The 20080-nt window shown below is 39.7% G+C and overlaps 1 protein-coding gene across 3 annotated transcripts in view; it reads right to left on the reverse strand.

Moving 5' to 3' along the window:
- Positions 1 to 20080, reverse strand: part of PHEX (phosphate regulating endopeptidase X-linked) — a 243611-nt gene that overhangs the window by 151335 nt on the left and 72196 nt on the right. For all 3 annotated transcript variants that reach the window (XM_049871405.1, XM_049871406.1, XM_049871408.1), the window contains 2 exons: positions 11208 to 11276; positions 2076 to 2192 (listed from right to left, as the gene is read on the reverse strand). In XM_049871405.1, coding sequence (XP_049727362.1) covers positions 2076 to 2192; positions 11208 to 11276 — 186 coding nt within the window. The remainder of the gene's footprint in view (positions 1 to 2075; positions 2193 to 11207; positions 11277 to 20080) is intronic.

Below are 20080 nucleotides of genomic sequence, written 5' to 3' on the forward strand. Positions count from 1 at the left end.
AATGGTTTGAACTATGTTTCAACACCTTACCTGAGATTCATTTTCTCTATCAAGCTTTTCCAAGTAAATTCTACTTGGCTCCAATCACAAGGACCATTCCATCAACAAGACCTAGTTTTGGGCACATATCTCTCTAGCTGAGATTGGTTAAATTGCACACTTTCATGGCTGTATTTACAAGGACTTATTTGTACTTGTCCAAGCTACAATGTCTTCTCAGCCTCAAAAGTTTCTCTAGGACTATGCGTCCCACTTATTTGGAATGTCCCTAGTGACCTGGAGTGTGAGACAGAGTTGAGCATTACCAAAAATCCACACACCACAAGGTGAAATCACAGAGTGCTGAGTGGCAGGCATCCGCCCCTGTTTTCTAAACACCTCAGTGCCCTTGCCCTCCCCTCCCCCCCGCCACACTCTACACAGGAAAGATGACGTGTTCCTTACAAACAGCTTCCTGGCTCTATATGAATCATTGCCTCAGAGAATGTCCACACTTCTCCTCCCTGTTCTCAGGCTTGCAGCCCCAGGTTGAAGCCCTTTGGCCTCAGAGCTGTTTCAGCTCTCTGTCAGCCCACCCCATTCCCCACCAAGGATTTGTCACTTCATTTAGCCTCTTGAAAACTCTCAGTCTTGCCTCAGCCCAGCTGTTTTTAGTTCCCTATTTGGTCCAAGTCCCTGGCTCAGGGCAAGGCCTTCCTCACCCTATCAGAGTTTCCATCCAAATTAGAGCTCTGGGTCTCCTATTTGCCTTAGAGGGGAATCCAGACAACCTCTAGACTCTAGACATGGCTTAGAGACATAGTCTTTAACTCCAAAACATCTGCAACAGCACTAACAGGAGACCCTGAGAGCCGTCATTCCTCACAAAGTCTTCAAAGGTGACATGCAGAAGTGAACTTTTTGTACTGCAAGTGGGAGTTTGGAGAAAGGTATGCATGTATATCTCAGCAGCAGAGAGAGAGGGACAAATTCCTCCTCCTGACCTTTATCCTTCACCCCTACTCCATATCAGAACCTCCCACCACCACCTTGCCAAATACAAAAGCAGTAAAGATTTGGACTCTTACTTGAGGATTTTTACCAACTTCTGTTATAAAAGACTACCAACTCATATGTGAAAGTTTCCTGATAAAAGTTTTGTTTTGTTTTGTTTTGTTTTGTTTTGTTTTGTTTTGTTTTGTTTTGTTTTGTTTTGTTTTACTATAGGGTATCCCCACAAGCAGATTTCACTATATTTGTTCCCTCTAGTCCTGGGAATATATAGGGATTTTATTCTGGGGCAGTTCTACTCTGTCCTATAGGGTCACTATGAGTCAGAATCCACTCTCGACGGCACTGGGTGGTTATTCTCTTTGGGTTTCCAAGAAGAAAAAGTTGGCCTGTGAACAAAGCTAATCATTTAGGATTTCCCATTACGCTCCCTCGGGTTTGTTTTTATACCTTTTTGTCTTCACCATAAGCCTTAAAGAATGAATTTAAGGTGATTTACATGAAAACATACATGACACAATGACATTCATTAAAAGTAGGGCAAGAGAAGAATGAAAAACAAGGATAAGTACAACTTAGTACCAGAAAGGGAGCTAAAATTGTGTATTAGCATGCCCTACACACTTTCTACATCAAATTTTGTGTCCAATATTGGTGGAGAGATTTCCCTGAGGGCAGATCTTAGGTCAGACTGACCCTATGTAAAGACGATATAAAAAAAAAAAAAAGACTGTATTAAAGTAATCTTCCATTCAAGCCAAATCAATTAGGATTTATTCAAATGTCTATTCTTCTATTTTAGCTGTATGAGAATTTCTCTAGAAAAACATAGAGGGTATTCCCGCTGCTATTCTTTGGCCACAGCTGAGCAGGATATGGCATTGAATGAGCTTAAACTAAGGAGGTGGAAGTAATGAAGAACTCTTCTTTCCATCATGGTTCTTCTTCCTATTACTTCCCAGAGATGATGCTATTAGAGCCAAAGGGCAATACCACAGAATGTTATTATTTTGTTGCAATTATATTTTCATTCAGGATAAATGGTCTTTATATTGAAAAGAAAAATATTTTAGATTAAGACTTACCTCAGCTATTTTAACTTCCAATCTAAGCACTGACTTCATGTCATGTTCTGCTCGGGAGCTATTAGCTCCTAAAAGCACGGCAGTATCCACCATGAACTTGTAAAGGGCATCCCGATACTGTAAGAGACAAAGAAGCAAGTGACCATGACAACAGCCTATTAGGAAGTATGTTTTAGAGACATGCAAAAACAGAAACAGCAGGTGGAAATAAATGTCCCTCATTTTCACTCTGTACTCAAAGTATGGTACAGGCATTATGCAATGCCAACCACTGACCTACCACTTCGGGAGAAAGAAGAGTAATGGCTACTTGGGTACTGTTCCCATGAGAGACAGAGATGTCCAGCCATCAAAGATCAAGAGAATTACTTTTCTGACAACTGGTGGTATTATGGATGCACAAAATATCTCCAAATGAGCCCAAAATAGAAAGTTAAAGGTCAGAATCCCTCTTTCCAAGGCAAGTGAGGTTTTAATAAAAATAATGAGAAAGAACTGTACCTTCTAAAAGCAGGAGACGTGATCCATGAAGACCAGTGGCAACAGTGATTTATTCTTTTCCAGCTCAATTTACCCACACTACACACACTAAGAAGTAAAAGACCAGAAATTGCAGGCCTGTGTCTTTTCTGTTTTATACAATACTCACAAAGCTCTCCCAAGCTCAGGGGAAAAGTAAGGGAGAGAAGAGAGGAATGATGACAAGAAAACTAGCAAATAGCAAATATAGAATCTCCTCCCCGTGTGATCATGAACCAATTGTTGGGCTATATGTATATATTATTTTTCAAGGACCTTAAGGAATCTCATTAGGGGGTCACTTTTGATTTCAGATATATTTGTGAGAACACAATAAACCAGGTATTAAATGAGCTCACAATCGTGCTATAGGAATAAGATTTCCTAACATACACCTTGACTCTGTAAGCTATTTTTACTATGTTTATGACTTCAGGACCTATACAGCGCTTGGCACATAAACAAAAAAACCCAAATTGTTGCTGTTGAGTGGATTCTGACTCATGGCAACCCCACATGTGTATAGTAGAACTGCACTCCATTGGGTTTTCAAGGCTGTGGCCTTTCAGAGGCAAATCACCAGGCATTTCTTCAGAGGCCCTCTGAGTGGGTTTGAACAGCCAACCTTTATGTTTAGTAGTCAAGCACTTAACGATTTGCACCATCCAAGGAATCATGTTCAGCATGATGTTGTTGTCATTAGGTGCTGTCAAGATGGTTTCAACTCATAGCGACCCTAGGTACTAAAGAACGAAATGCTGTCCAGTCCTGTGCCATCCTCACAATTGTTGCTGTTTGGGCCCATTGTTCCAGCCACTGTGCCAATTCATCTCATTGAAGATCTTCCTCTTTTTTGCTGACCCTTTACTTTACCAACAATGATGTCCTTCTCTAGGAACTGGACCGTCCTGATAACATGTCCAAAGTAAGCAAGAAGAAGTCTTACTATTCTGGCATCAAAGAAGCATTCAGGCTGTACTTCTTCCAAAACAGATTTATTCATTCTTCTGGTAGTGCATGGTATATTCGATATTCTTTGCCAACACCATAATTCAAAGGCATCAATTCTCCTTCAGTCTTATTCATTGTCCAGCTTTTGCAAGCACGCATGCGTATGAGGCGATTGAAAACACCATGGCTTGGGTCAGGCACACCTTAGTCCTCAAAGTGACATCTTTGCTTTTTAACACTTCCAAGAGGTCTTTTGCAGCAGATTTGCCCAATTCAATACAACATTTGATTTCTTGACTGCTGCTTCCACAGGTGTTAATTGTGGATCCAAGTAAAATGAAATCCTTGACAACTTCAATCTTTTCTCTGTTTAACATAATGTTGCTTATCGGTCCAGTCATGAGGATTTTGGGGTGTTTTTTTTATGTTAAGGTGTAATCCATATTGAAGGCTATAGTCCTTAATTTTCATCAGTAAGTGCTTCAAGTCCTCTTCGCTTTTAGCAAGCAAAGTTGTGTCATCTCCATATCACGTATTGTTAATGAGTCTTCCTCCAATCCTGATGCCACGTTCTTCTTCATATAGTACAGCTTCTTGGATTATTTGCTCAGCATATATATTGAATAAATATGCTGAAAGGATACAACCCTGACGCATACCTTTCCTGATTTTAAGCCACGCAGTATCCCCTTGTTCTGTTTGAACAACTGCCTCTTGGTTTATGTACAGGTTCCTCATGACCACAATTAAGTGTTCTGGGATTCCCATTCTTTGCAATGCTATCCATAATTTGTTATGATCCACACAGTCGAATGCCTTTGCATAGTCAATAAAACACAGGTAAACTTCCTTCTGTTATTTTCTGCTTTCAGCCAAGGTCAACCTGACATCAGCAGTGATTCCACGTCCTGGTTCCATGTCCTCTTCTGAATCTGGCTTGAATTTCTGGCAGTTCCCTATCAATGTACTGCTGCAACAGTTTTTTAATTATATTCAACATAATTTTACTTGCATGTGATATTAATGATATTGTTGATAGTTTCTGCATTCCATTGGATCAACTTTTTTTGGAATGGGCACAAATATAGATCTCTTCCAGTCAGTTGGCCAGGTAGTTGCCTTCCAAATTTCTTGGCACACACAAGTGAACACCCCCAGTGTTGCATCCGTTTATTCAAACACCTCAGTTGGTATTCCATCAATTCCTGGAGCCTTGTTTTCGCCAGTGCCTTCAGTGCAGCTTGGACTTCTTCCTTCAGTATGATTGGTTCTTGATCATATGGTACCTCCTGAAATGGTTGAATGTCAACCAGTTCTTTTTGGTACAGTGATTCTGTGTATTGCTTCCATCTCTTTTGATGTGTCCTATGTCATTCAATATTTTGCCCATAGAATCGTTCAATATTGCAACTCAAGGGTTGGATTTTTTTCTTCAGTTCTTTCAGCTTGAGAAATACCACCCATGTTCTTCCCTTTTGGTTTTCTATCTCTAGGTCTTTTCACATTTCATTATAATACTTTACTTTGTCTTCTTGACCCACCCTTTGAAATCTTCTGTTCAGCTGTTTTACTTCATCATTTCTTCAACTCACTTTAGCTACTCTATGTTCAAGAGCAAGTTTCAGAGTCTCTTCTGACATCCATTTTGGTCTTTTCTTTATTTTCTGTCTTTTAGTGACCTTCCACTTTCTTAATGTATGATGTCTTTGATGTCATCCACAACTTGTCCAGTCTTCAGCTATTAAGTGTTCAATGCATCACATCTATTTTTGAGATGGTCTTAAATTCAAGTGGGATATACTCAAGGTCACATCTTGGCTTTCATGAACTTGTTTTAATTTTTTTTAGCTTCAACTTGAACTTGCATATGAGCAATTGATGATCTGTTCTGCATTTGGCCCCTGATCTTGTTCTAACAGATGATATTAAGCTTCTCCATCACCTCCTCCAGAGATATAGACAATTTGGTTCTTGTGTATTCCATCCACCAAGATCCATATGTATAGTCACTGTTTATGTTGTTGAAAAAAGATATTTCCAACGAATAAGCCTTTGATCTTGCAAAATTCTGTCAGGTGATCTCCTGCATCATTTCTATCACCGATGTTACATTTTCAAACTATCAATCTCTGTTTCCAACTTTGTTTCCAATAGCCAGTAATTATCAATGCACCTCAATTGCATGTTTGATCAATATCAGACTGCAGAAGTTGGTAAAAATTTTTCAATTTCTTCATCTTTGGCATTAGTGGTTGGTGGGTAAATTTGAATAATAGTTGTATTAACTGGTCTTCTTTGTAGGCATGTGGATATTATCGTATCATTAACAGTGTTGTACTTCAGAATAGATCTTGAAGTATTCCTTTAGAGGATGAATCCACTGTCATTCCTCTTCAATTTGTCATTCCCAGCATAGTAGACCATATGATTGTCTGATTCAAAATGGCTAATACCAGTCTGTTTCAGCTCACTAATGCCTAGGTTATCGATCTTTATGTGTTCCATTTCATTTTTTATGACTTCCAATGTTCTTTGATTCATACTTCATACATTTCACATTCCGATTACTAATGGATGTTTGCAGCTTTTTCTTCACATTTTGAGTCATGCCACATCAGCATATGAAAGTCCCAAAAGCTTTACTCCATCCACGTCATTAAGGTCGACTCTACTTTGAGGAGGCAGCTCTTCCCCAGTCATCTTTTGAGTGCCTTCCAACCTGGGGGGCTCATCTTCCAGCACTTTGTCAGACATGTTCCGCTGCTGTTCATAAGGTTTTCACTGGCTAATGCTTTTCAGAAGTAGACTGCCAGGTCCTTCTTCCTAGTCTGTCTTAGTCTGGAAGCTCAGCTGAAACCTGTCCTCCGTGGGTGACCCTGCTAGTATCTGAATACCAGTGGCATAGCTTCTAGCATCACAGCAACATGCAAGCCCCCACAGTACAACAAACCGACAGACACATGGGGGCCGTAAAGATTACAGCCTTGGAAGCCCTATAGGGCAGCTCTACTCTGTCCTATAGGGTTGCTATGAGTTGGAATTTTTTGATGGCAACAGCTTTTTTTTTTTTTTTTTTTTTGGCTGTGGGAAGTGCTAGCTTATGACAAAATGATTGAAGTTCCAGAAAATGCAGACTAGTGGAGTAACTTAGAAACTTTTTATTCACATGTGTGGTTGAGGTTGTGGCTGTATATTGCATACATATGCCATACTTCCTTTGAATAAAACTGTTCCTAGTTCACAAGATTGAGGTAAATATGTCAGAACTTCATGGTGTTTCTCAAAAGGCACCATGATTCCCAGATGTTTCACCATCTAAACCAGATTGAAAATCTCCCCTCATACAGAAATAAGCTAAAATGTACTAAAGATATACTTTGTCCTATTAATCTATTTTTTTAATTAAAAAAATTTCAGCTCACTAATGCCTAGGATATCGATTGTTCATGTGTTCCATTTCATTTTTGACGATTTCCAGTTTTCCTAGATTCATACTTTGTACATTCCATGTTCCGATTATTAATGAATGTTTGTAGCTGTTTCTTCTCATTTTGATTCATGCCACGTCAGCAAATGAAGGTCCCAAAAGCTTTACTCTATCCATGACATTAAGGTCGACTTTGCTCTGAGAAGGCAGCTCTTTCCCAGTTGTATTTTGAGTGCCTTCCAACCTGAGGGGCTCATCTTCTGGCACTGTATCAGACAATGTTCTACTGCTATCCATAAGATTTTCACAAGCTAATTTTTTCAGAAGTAGATCGCCAGGTCCTTCTTCCCATCTGACTGAGTCTAGAAGCTCCACTGAAATCTGTTCACCATGGGTGACCCTGCTGGTATTTGAAATACCTATGGCATAGCTTCTAGCATCATAGCAACACGCAAGCCACCACAGTATGACAAATAGACAATGGTAGATTTGGCATATAGCAGGCTTTTCATAAACTTTTGTTAAATCAATAAGCAAGTTGTAAATAGCCTTGGTTAGAAACAAGATTTACCATTCCCAGTTCAATTCAAAAAATATTTATTGAGCGCCTACTCAATATATGTACAAGGTTTCATGCTAGGTATTTCGTATATATGCGGGGGGTGGAGGGACAATACAGATGAAAAATTAAACAATGCTTGAGTCTGATTCTCAAAGAGTGTGTGATCCAGTAAGGGAGATAAACATGTGATTACTAGCCACAGCATTAGAGAGACCAAAATTTGTTCCTTAATAAAGCTACTAAGTGTTTGAAAACCCAAGAGCTAGAGGAAGAATTATAGCCTGGAGAAATCAGGGACACAGCATTTGTGGAAGACAGGTTCATGATAGTGAGGAGGGGGATAAGGAAAAGCAGTTGAGACAGGAAAGGCAGTCTGGGAGGTCATGAAGAGGCCCTTGAACTCCCTCTAAGGAATTTAGATTCTGTCTTAAGAGCAAATGCAAAGTGAAAAGACAAGCTACTGACTAGGAAAATATCTTCAGAAACCATATATTCAACAAGAACCTAATAACCAAAATTTATATAAAATGTTGACAACAACAAAAAGACACATAACCCAATCATAATATAAGCAAAGAACTTGAATAGACATTTCATCAAAGAAGGCATTCAAATGGCCACCAAACACATGATAAGATGCTCAGTGTCATTAATCACCAGAGAGATGCAAATCAAAACCACAATGAGATACCATTTCACTCCCACTAAGATGGCTAAGATAAAAAAATAAAATAACAACTGTTGGTGAGGAAGTGGGAAAATTGGAACCCTTACGTATTGCTGGTGGGAATGCAAAATGGTACAGCTGTTGTGGAAAATAGTGTCAAGGTTCCTCTAAAAACTAAAAATAGAACTACCATATGATCCAGCAATTCCATTCCTAGGTATATACCCAAACGACTTGAAAGCAGAGACTCAAACAGAGACTTGTACACCAATGTTCATTGCGACACTATTCACAATACCTACATGTCCCTCATCAGATGAATGGATAAACAAAATGTGGTATATACATACAATGGAACACTGCTCAGCCAGTAGGAGAAATGAAGTCTTGATACATACTACAATATGGATGGAGCGTGAAGACATTATACAGGTGAAATAAATCAGTCCCACAAGGACAATTATTGTATGATCTCACTTACATAAAAAGACAAGAAAAGGCAAATATATAGAGAACAAAATTTATTAATGGTTACCAGGGACAGGAGAAACGGAGTGGGGAGGCGGGAATTAACAGTGATGGAAACACCTCATTGATTAAGGGGTAGGGTCGCACAGCCAATTATTGTAATTGCTGTCAACAAGTTGTATACTTTTAAAAATTGTATTGGTAAAAGTTGTGTGATAGATATATTTACCACAATGACAAAAAAATAAATAAATAAAGATTAGCTGCTGAGGGATTTGGTTCCTTGGTTTGGCATTTAGGATCATGGTTTCATGGGGCATCCCAGTTAATTGGTCTAATAATGTGTTTAGTGCTTCTGCTCTACCACCTAGTTCGTTGCATAGTGCTTGGAGTCTTAAAAGCTTACAAGTGGCCATCCAAGGCACAAAAATTGGTCTCTATTTACCTGGAATAACAGAGGAAGAAGGAGAGCCAGGAATAGGAGAAAGGTTTGCAATGTGCGGCTAATTGCCTCCATGAACAACTGCCTCCTTTGCCATGACTACTGTGCTTGGCTACCATTATTGAACATTTTAATCAAGATTCTATAGAAGAATCCTGATCAAAAGGGGGAAAATGTAGAACAGAATTTTAAATTCCCATGGACTCCAGACTTCCTAGAGCCACGAAGGTTGGATGAACCCCTGAAACTGTTGCCCTGACATAATCTCTAAACCTTAAACAAAAATATCCCCTGAAGTCTTCTTAAAAACAAACAATAGTTTAGATTAACTAGTAAAAAATTTCTGCCTTGAGCATTTTGCTCTTTTAAGAACTATATGGGATCAAATTGATAACAGCAACTCAAAAGACTAGATGGGAACCTTAGGGGGCAGTGATTTTATGTTAATGGGGGAGGTACAACTCAGAAAAGGAGAGTGAGAATGATTGCACATCTCAAAGAACATAATCAATGTCACTGAAGTGTACATGTAGAAACTGTTCAATTGGTGTATGTTTTGATGTGTATATTCTTAACAACAACAAAATAAAATTTTTTATAAAAAAGCAAATGCAGCATGGAAATGGCATGCTGGGAGCTGTGCTTTGAGAAGAGAACTTGTCAAGTGTTAAGAAGGAAATGGAATGAAGGAAAGGAGGCTACTTGCAGTAGTCAAGAATTAACAAGGACATTATATAATGTAGTAAGGATAGAAAGGAGGGACCAGGTGGAAGAGAGCTTTTGAAGGTAGAATGAATAGGACTTGACTAATTGGCTACAGGGGGAGAAGGAGGTTTCAATTTACTGAGAGGGTGGTGACCCCAGCAGACACAGGTTGGTAAAAGTTCATTCTGTCCACTTTCAAGAAGGAAAACTTGTCAATCCTCTTTGATGAATGTCCTCAGCCATAAAGCTGCCTGGGCTCTTGGATAGTTTCCTACCCTCCAAAGCCTTCTAGGTATAGGGGTTAGAATCAGCACGGCACCAGCGACTTCTGTGGGCCAGCACATCTCAGTCTAATTTCAGTGCATTCTCAGGCTGCATGGAAACCAGAGAGTTCCCTGGGTCCTTTGGACGTTCAATAAAGTCTCCAAAACAAATTGAAAGTGTCAGGAATGAACCAGCTGTAAACCCATCTCCAGGGAACCCTTAGGTTTCCAAGCCAGCCCAAGAAATCTAACGTGATTGATCCCATCTGCTTCTCATTAACCCTCCACTAACCGGGGGAAGGAAACCCTGGTGGTGTAGTGGTTAAGAGCTATGGCTGCTAACCAAAAGGTCAGCAGTTCAAATCCACCAGGCACTCCTTGGAAACCCTATAAGGCAGCTCTACTCTGTCATACAGGGTCACTATGAGTCAGAATCGACTCGACGGCAATGGGTTTATGGGAACCTGGGGAAACCCCGGGGTGTAGTGGTTAAGAGCTATGGCTACTAACCAAGAGGTCGGCAGTTCAAATCCACCAGGCACTCCTTGGAAACCCTATGGGGCAGCCTACTCGGTCTGATAGGGTCACTACAAGTTGGAATCAACAGGTTTGGTTTTTTTTTTTTTTAACCTGGGGCACGTGTTAAAAATACAGATTCCTGGGCTTCACTTCAAGTCTACTAAATAAACTCTCCAGGGCTGCTGCCCAAGAAGCTACATTTAATAAAAGCTTCCCGAGTGACTCTCAGGCAGTAAAATTTTAGAACCAATGGTCTACTGGGTATCCCTCCCCACGCGTTTACTTTTGCAATGTATAGTGAGTTCTCTGCACTTCGGAGGAATAACTGCAATCTTGGTCGCTTCATTTGGATGTGCTGGCTCCTCAGCTATATCATGAGGGCACTGAGCACAAGAGCACAGGGCTTATCCAATCTTTATGCCCAGACTTCCAGAAGACAGGGAGTCAAATTTATCTGCCTGAATAAAAGGCATTTGCTTCCTGCATTGAGAATTTGGTCATCAAAGACCCACACTGCTCATTTCCAGGAAAGAATCGGGGATCTTAGAACAACTTATGAACCCGACAGCAGCCTGAAAAGGCACATAGTTGGGTATGAGTAAAACTTACAGACTTGGCTTCTGTGCTGTTATCAAGGTAGTCTTCTCTCACGGCTAGGGAGAGGGTTGCTTGGTCCAGCTATTAAAACAAAAACAAAGCATTCTGCTAGCACTTTAAATTCTTAACAAGAGTCATGAGATCACCTACCTCCCAGCCATATTTTGAGCTTGTGTCACCATTATAAGAACTCACTGCACTCAGAACTACATACAAATAGGTACTTCGGATATCACAAAGTGTCAGAGATTCATGGTTTCTAACCCTTTTGAGGTTCTATCTATACTTAATAGCACCAAAGCTACTTGAGTTGGCATAGACCTGAGAGATTATCTGGCTTTCCCCCTTATTCGATGGGTGACAAAACAAAAGCCAGAGAAGTGATGTGACTTTTCCAATGTAATATGGTTGGGCTGAGCTCAGAGTAGAATCGTGGTCTTTTGTCAACAGATTCAGTATTTTTCTCACTACAGTATTTTGTAAAATGCCAGTCTGGGTTGAGTTGACTAATCAGACTTTCTCTCTCTCCACCCCTAAAATACGGTATTGCATTGATTTTTTTAATTAAAAGTAATCAAATAATAATTTTGCTTTTACAAATCTTTGCAAATTTTAGAACCCTCTCTGGAGAGTTTAAGATAGGTGATTACAAACACAAATAATAATGAGACAATAAGTAGAATTATTATTATAAAGAAGCATATTATAAATTATTGAATTAAAACTGTCAGCACCTTAAAAGCAGTTCAATGGGGAAAATGGTAGTCTTCTCAGAGAAGGTGCTAGAACAAGTGGACATCCATATGCAAAAAATGAACCTCAACCCGTACCTCACTACCTCACACCTTGTACAAAAATTAACTCAAATTGGATCATAGGCCTAAATGTAAAACCTGAAACTATAAAACTTCTAGAAGAAAACATAGAGGAAAATCTTTGTGATTTGGGTTTAGGCAAAGAGTTCTTAGACATGACACCAAAATCATAATCCATAAAAGAAAAAAACTGACAAATTGGACTTCATTACCATTAAAAAACTTTTGCTCTAAGAAAGACACTGTTAAGAGAATGAAAAGACGACCCTCAGATTGGGAGAAAATATTTGAAAAATCATATATATGACAAAGGGCTTGTATTTAGAATATTTAAAGAACTCTCAAAACTCAAGAATAACAAAACAAGTAACCCAATTTAAAAGAAAGCAAAAGATCTTAACAGACACTGCCCCAAAGGAGATAGACCAATGGAAAATAAGCAAATGAAAACATGCTCAATATCAATAGTCATTCTAAAAAAAAACCAAACTCATTGCTGTCGAGTCAATTCTGACTCATAGTGACCCTATAGGACAGAGTAGAACTGCCCCATAGAGTTTCCAAGGAGCGCCCGGTGGATTCGAACTGCCGACCTTTTGGTTAGCAGCCATAGCTCTTAACCACTACGCCACCAGGGTTTCCATAGGCTCACTAAACCAAAAAAACCAAACCCGTTGCCATCAAATCGCTCCCGACTCATAGCGACACTATAGGACACAGTAGAACTTTCCCATAGAGTTTCCAAGGAGCACCTGGTGGATTTGAACTGCCAGCCTTTTGGTTAGCAGCTATAGCTCTTAACCACTACACCGCCAGGGTTTCCATACAGTCATTAGGATATAGGGTCATTAGGGAGACGAAAATTAAACCCACGATAACACATCACTACACATCTATTAGAACAACAAAAAAAAAACAGCAATGCCAATTGCAGGCAATTGCATCACTCATATGTTGCTGGTAGGAATGCAATGCGGTACAGCCACTTTGGAAAACAGTTTGACAGTTTCTTATAAAGTTCAACATACCCTCATATATGATCCAGCGACCCTACTCTTAGACATTTACCCAAGAGAAATGAAACCTATGCTAAAACAAAAACCTGTAAGGAACTTTATTCATAATCACCAAAAACTCAAAACATGTCCTTCAACTGATGAATGGATAAACAAACTGTGGTACACAATAGAATATTACTCAGCAATAAAAAGGAATGAACTACTGATACATGCAACAACATGGGCGGATTTTTATCACATTCTGAAAAAGGCAAAACTTTAGGGATAGAAAACAGATCAGTGGTTGTGAGGGGTTAGGATGGGGAGAGTGGTTGATTACAAAGGGGCCTTACGAGGTAATTTGGACCTGATCTCTCTTGATTGTGGTGGTGATCGAACAGTTCAAGCCAATTCAAGCTGCCTCTTGAACTGTTCTGTCTCTATGCATTTGACAAAACTGATAGACATGTATACCACAAAAAGTAAGTCCAACTGTAAATTTAAAAATAATTTTTTAACTTCCAGCAACTTCTCCAAATCTATGACTTATTCCTTCTTGAATATCAGCAATTGCCTAAACACTGAATAAAACCAATCCCAACAGGTTTTCTCATTTAAATCTCTGATTCACATATTAAAATATTAAGCCAAATTAACAAGACACAAACTCATCTAAACAACAAATCAAAAAATTAATAGCATCTGGGGGGCCAAGATGGCGGACTAGGTAGATGCTACCTCGGATCTCTCTTGCAACAAAGACTCGGAAAAACAAGTGAATCGATCACATACATAACAATCTACGAACCCTGAACAACAAACACAGATTTAGAGATGGAGAACGAACAAATACAGGGAAGCAGCAACTGTTTTCGGAGCCTGGAGCCAGTGTCCCAGTCAGGTAACCTTGGCGCCAGGCTTAGGTCTGGGCCCAGGGGAGCTGACGGCGCAAACAAGGGGTGCAGCCCTACCCCCCTGAACTGACCTCGGGAGGGGGCCCAGCCAGTCCGCGCAGGCGGCGTGGCGACGCGGTTGGTGGGAGAAGTCCCCGGGAGGCAGTGACTGGTTTTGGAGCCGGGAGTGCAGCGTCCCACCCGGGGAACCTTGGCGCCGGGCTTTTGCTGGGTGCTGTCAGGGCACAAGCAAGGGGCGCAGCCCTACTCCCCTGAACTAACCCCGGGAGGGGGCCCAGCCGGTCTGGGAGGGGGACCAGCCAGTCCTCGGAGGCGGCGCGGCGACGCGGCTGGCAGGAATAGAAGTCCCCGGGAGGCAGCGACTGATATTGGAGCCGGGAGTGCAGCCTCCCAGCAGGGGAACCTTGATGCTGGGCTTTGGACTGGCAGCGGAGGATCTGACCGTGACTTCAGCGGGCCAGACCCTTGGGGGCAATCTCCACACAGCAAGCACACATAGGCGACACACCCCTCGGGAATCTCAGATAAAACAGTCATTCCAAGCAAGATACACAACTTTGGCTATATTCCGAGGTGCTACTCTCCTATTTCTCTGAACCCTCCCCCACCCTTCCCAGGCAGCTTCATTAACATTGGAATTACCTGAGCCAGAGGGAGAACGGCTTTGGCTCCACAGCGGCTTTGCTTCCCCCCCCCTTTTTTTGTTTTTGTTTTTGTTTTTGGTCTATTCCTAACCCATTCTTCTGGCCTGAGAGAAGCAACCACAACAAACCCAGGGACCAAAAATCCATCCCTAATTGGACTAAAAACACAGAACCAGCTACAGCCAAGCATATATGATCCAAATCTCAGACTTTCATCCTTACAGGGAACAAGGTGGTGGTTAGAATCCAAAGGCAGTTCTGATAGGGATCTGACTGCATTTTTTTTTTTTAGCAGATTTTCTGGAAAAAAAAAGTTTCCCAGGTCTGATATCTCTGCTTATTTAACAGAGCCCTAACTGACCCACAACAGGGAACTGAGGGCTGAAGCTCCCCCCAGACCACATAGACTCTTGCCTTAGGGGTCTAAGGAGGGTGACATCTACCAATCAGTAGAGGTACTTGCACTGGGGGCCTAAGGTACAGCTGCAGTGCCCTCCCACCAAGGTGCTATAGGAATAGAGACACACCTACCTCACTGACACTTGGGGGAAGCCTGTCAGCATTCTGCCCCCCCTGGAGGGTGAACCCCAGCTGCTAATAGAATCTGGTGCACACAACTATCACCACTACTTCTCGAGGTGGATAGGTGTTAGGGTGAAGCACACACTTGATGACCCAAAATCAGATTCTACTCAAAAATAGTGAATAAACTCAGGCATATATATCTGGCAACAGCCCAAACCAGCTGGTAATAGGTCGTAAGTAAGTCAAGGGCTACAACAAACAAGACAGCACAATCTAGTAGCCCATCCATGTATATTGAAAGAAAACAAAACAAGATAAGCCTCACTGAGCAATTATAGAATAAACCACTACTATTTTTTTTTTTTATATCTTAGTGATGGCTCGGAGACAGCAGTCGATATCAACCATATAAAGAAGCAGACCATGACAGCTTCTACATCCCCCCAAACAAAAGAATCAAAATCTTTCCCAAATGAAGATATAATCCTGGAATTATCAGATACAGAATATAAAAAACTAATTTACAGAATGCTTCAAGACATCAGAAACGAAATAAGGCAAACTGCAGAAAAAGCCAAGGAACACACTGATAAAACAGTTGAAGAACTCAAAAAGATTATTCAAGAACATAGTGGAAAAATTAATAAGTTGCAAGAATCCATAGAGAGACAGCATGGAGAAATCCAAAAGATTAACAATAAAATTACAGAATTAGACAATGCAATAGGAAGTCAGAGGAGCAGACTCGAGCAATTAGAAGGCAGACTGGGAAATCTGGAGGACCAGGGAATTAACACCAACATAGCTGAAAAAAAAATCAGATAAAAGAATTAAAAAAAAAATGAAGAAACCCTAAGAATCATGTGGGACTCTATCAAGAAGGATAACTTGCATGTGATTGGAGTCCCAGAACAGGGAGGGAGGACAGAAAGCACAGAGAAAATAGTTGAAGATCTGCTGACAGAAAATTTCCCTGACATCATGAAAGACGAAAGGATATCTATCCAAGATGCTCATCGAACCCCATTTAAGACTGATCCAAAAAGAAAAACACCAAGACATATTATCATCAAACTTGCCAAAACCAAAGATAAAGAGAAAATTTTAAAAGCAGCCAGGGAGAAAAGAAAGGTCTCCTTCAAGGGAGAATCAATAAGTTCAGACTACTCAGCAGAAACCATGCAGGCAAGAAGGGAATGGGACGACATATACAGAGCACTGAAGGAGAAAAACTGCCAGCCAAGGATCATATATCCAGCAAAACTCTCTCTGAAATATGAAGGCGAAATTAAGACATTTACAGATAAACACAAGTTTAGAGAATTTGCAAAAACCAAACCAAAGCTACAAGAAACACTAAAGGATATTGTTTGGTCAGAAAACCAATAATATCAGATACCAGCACAACACAAGGTCACAAAACAGAACATCCTGATATCAACTCAAATAGGGAAATCACAAAAACAAATTAAGATTAATTAAAAAAAACATGCTCATAACAGGGAATCATTGAAGTCAATATGTAAAAGATCACAATAATCAAAAAGAGGGACTAAATACAGGTGACAAAGAACTGCCATATGGAGAGTGATACAAGGCGATATAGAACAATACAAGTTAGGTTTTTACTTAGAAAAATAGGGGTAAATATTAAGGTAACCACAAAGAGGTATAACAACTCCATAACTCAAGATAAAAGCCAAGAAAAATGTAACGACTCAACAAACATAAAGTCCAACACTACGAAAATGAGGATCTCACAATTTACTAAGAAAAACGTCTCAGCACAAAAAAGTATGTGGAAAAATGAAATTGTCAACAACACACATAAAAAGGCATCAAAATGACAACACTAAACACTTATTTATCTATAATTACGCTGAATGTAAATGGACTAAATGCACCAATAAAGAGACAGAGAGTCTCGGACTGGATAAAGAAACACGATCCGTCTATATGCTGCCTACAAGAGACACACCTTAGACTTAGAGACACAAACAAACTAAAACTCAAAGGATGGAAAAAATATATCAAGCAAACAATAAGCAAACAAGAAGAGAAGTAGCAATATTAATTTCTGACAAAATAGACTTTAGACTTAAATCCACCACAAAGGATAAAGAAGGACACTACATAATGATAAAAGGGAAAATTGATCAGGAAGACATAACCATATTAAATATTCATGCACCCAATGACAGGGCTGCAAGATACATAAATCAAATTTTAACAGAACTGAAAAGTGAGATAGACACCTCCACAATTATAGTAGGAGACTTCAACACACCACTTTCGGAGAACGACAGGACATCCAGTAAGAAGCTCAATAGAGACGCGGAAGACCTAATTACAACAATCAACCAACTTGACCTCATTGACTTATACAGAACTCTCCACCCAACTGCTGAAAAATATACTTTTTTTTCTAGCGCACATGGAACATTCTCTAGAATAGACCACATATTAGGTCATAAAACAAACCTTTGCAGAATCCAAAACATCGAAACATTACAAAGGATCTTCTCAGACCACAAGGCAATAAAGCTAGAAATCAATAACAGAAAAACTAGGGAAAAGAAATCAAATACTTGGAAAATGAACAATACCCTCCTGAAAAAAGACTGGGTTATAGAAGACATCAAGGAGGGAATGAGGAAATTCATAGAATGCAACGAGAATGAAAATACTTCCTATCAAAACCTCTGGGACACAGCAAAAGCAGTGCTCAGAGGCCAATTTATATCGATAAATGCACACATACAAAAAGAAGAAAGATCCAAAATCAGAGAACTGTCCCTACAACTTGAACAAATAGAAAGTGAGCAACAAAAGAATCCATCAGGCACCAGAAGAAAACAAATAATAAAAATTAGAGCTGAACTAAATGAATTAGAGAAGAGAAAAACAATTGAAAGAATTAACAAAGCCAAAAGCTGGTTCTTTGAAAAAATTAACAAAATTGATAAATCATTGGCTAGACTGACTAAAGAAATACAGGAAAGGAAACAAATAACCCGAATAAGAAACGAGAAGGGCCACATCACAACAGACCCAACTGAAATTAAAAGAATCATATCAGATTATTACGAAAAATTATACTCTAACAAATTTGCAAACCTAGAAGAAATGGATGAATTCCTGGAAAAACACTTCCTACCTAAACTAACACATTCAGAAGTAGAACAACTAGATAGACCCATAACAAAAAAAGAGATTGAAACGGTAATCAAAAACCTCCCAACAAAAAAAAGCCCTGGCCCGGACGGCTTCACTGCAGAGTTCTACCAAACTTTCAGAGAAGAGTTAACACCACTACTACTAAAGGTATTTCAAAGCATAGAAAATGATGGAATACTACCCAACTCATTCTATGAAGCCACCATCTCCCTGATACCAAAACCAGGTAAAGACATTACAAAAAAAGAAAATTACAGACCTATATCCCTCATGAACATAGATGCAAAAATCCTTAACAAAATTCTAGCTAATAGAATCCAACAACATATCAAAAAAATAATTCACCACGACCAAGTGGGATTTATACCAGGTATGCAAGGCTGGTTTAATATCAGAAAAACCGTTAATGTAATCCACCACATAAATAAAACAAAAGACAAAAACCACATGATCTTATCAATTGATGCAGAAAAGGCATTTGACAAAGTCCAAAACCCTTTTATGATAAAAACTCTCACCAAAATAGGAATTGAAGGAAAATTCCTCAACATAATAAAGGGCATCTATGCAAAGCCAACAGCCAACATCACTCTAAATGGAGAGAACCTGAAAGCATTTCCCTTGAGAACGGGAACCAGACAAGGATGCCCTTTATCACCGCTCTTATTCAACATTGTGCTAAAAGTCCTAGCCAGAGCAATTAGGCTAGACAAAGAAATAAAGGGCATCCGGATTGGCAAGGAGGAAGTAAAATTATCTCTACTTGCAGATGACATGATCTTAGACACAGAAAACCCTAAGGAATCCTCCAGAAAACTACTGAAACTAATAGAAGAGTTTGGCAGAGTCTCAGGTTATAAGATAAACATACAAAAATCACTTGGATTCCTCTACATCAACAAAAAGAACATCGAAGAGGAAATAACCAAATCAATACCATTCACAGTAGCCCCCAAGAAGATAAAATACTTAGGAATAAATCTTACCAAAGATGTAAAAGACCTATACAAAGAACACTACAAAGCACTACTACAAGAAATTCAAAAGGACATACTTAAGTGGAAAAACATACCTTGCTCATGGATAGGAAGACTTAACATAGTAAAAATGTCTATTCTACCAAAAGCCATCTATACATACAATGCACTTCCGATCCAAATTCCAATGTCATTTTTTAATGTGATGGAGAAACAAATCACCAACTTCATATGGAAGGGAAAGAAGCCTCGGATAAGCAAAGCATTACTGAAAAAGAAGAAGAAAGTGGGAGGCCTCACTCTACCTGATTTCAGAACCTATTATACAGCCACAGTAGTCAAAACAGCCTGGTACTGGTACAACAACAGACACATAGACCAGTGGAACAGAATTGAGAACCCAGATATAAATCCATCCACATATGAGCAGCTGATATTTGACAAAGGACCAGTGTCAGTTAATTGGGGAAAAGATAGTCTTTTGAACAAATGGTGCTGGCATAACTGGATATCCCTTTGCAAAAAAATGAAACAGGACCCATACCTCACACCATGCACAAAAACTAACTCCAAGTGGATCAAAGACCTAAACATGAAGACTAAAACGATAAAGATCATGGAAGAAAAAATAGGGACAACCTTAGGAGCCCTAATACAAGGCATAAACAGAATACAAAACATTACCAAAAATGACGAAGAGAAACCAGATAACTGGGAGCTCCTAAAAATCAAACACCTATTCTCATCTAAAGACTTCACCAAAAGAGTAAAAAGACCACCTACAGACTGGGAAAGAATTTTCGGCTATGACATCTCCGACCAGCGCCTGATCTCT

The sequence above is a fragment of the Elephas maximus genome, chromosome X (genome assembly GCF_024166365.1).
Source record: "Elephas maximus indicus isolate mEleMax1 chromosome X, mEleMax1 primary haplotype, whole genome shotgun sequence".
NCBI lineage: Eukaryota > Metazoa > Chordata > Mammalia > Proboscidea > Elephantidae > Elephas > Elephas maximus.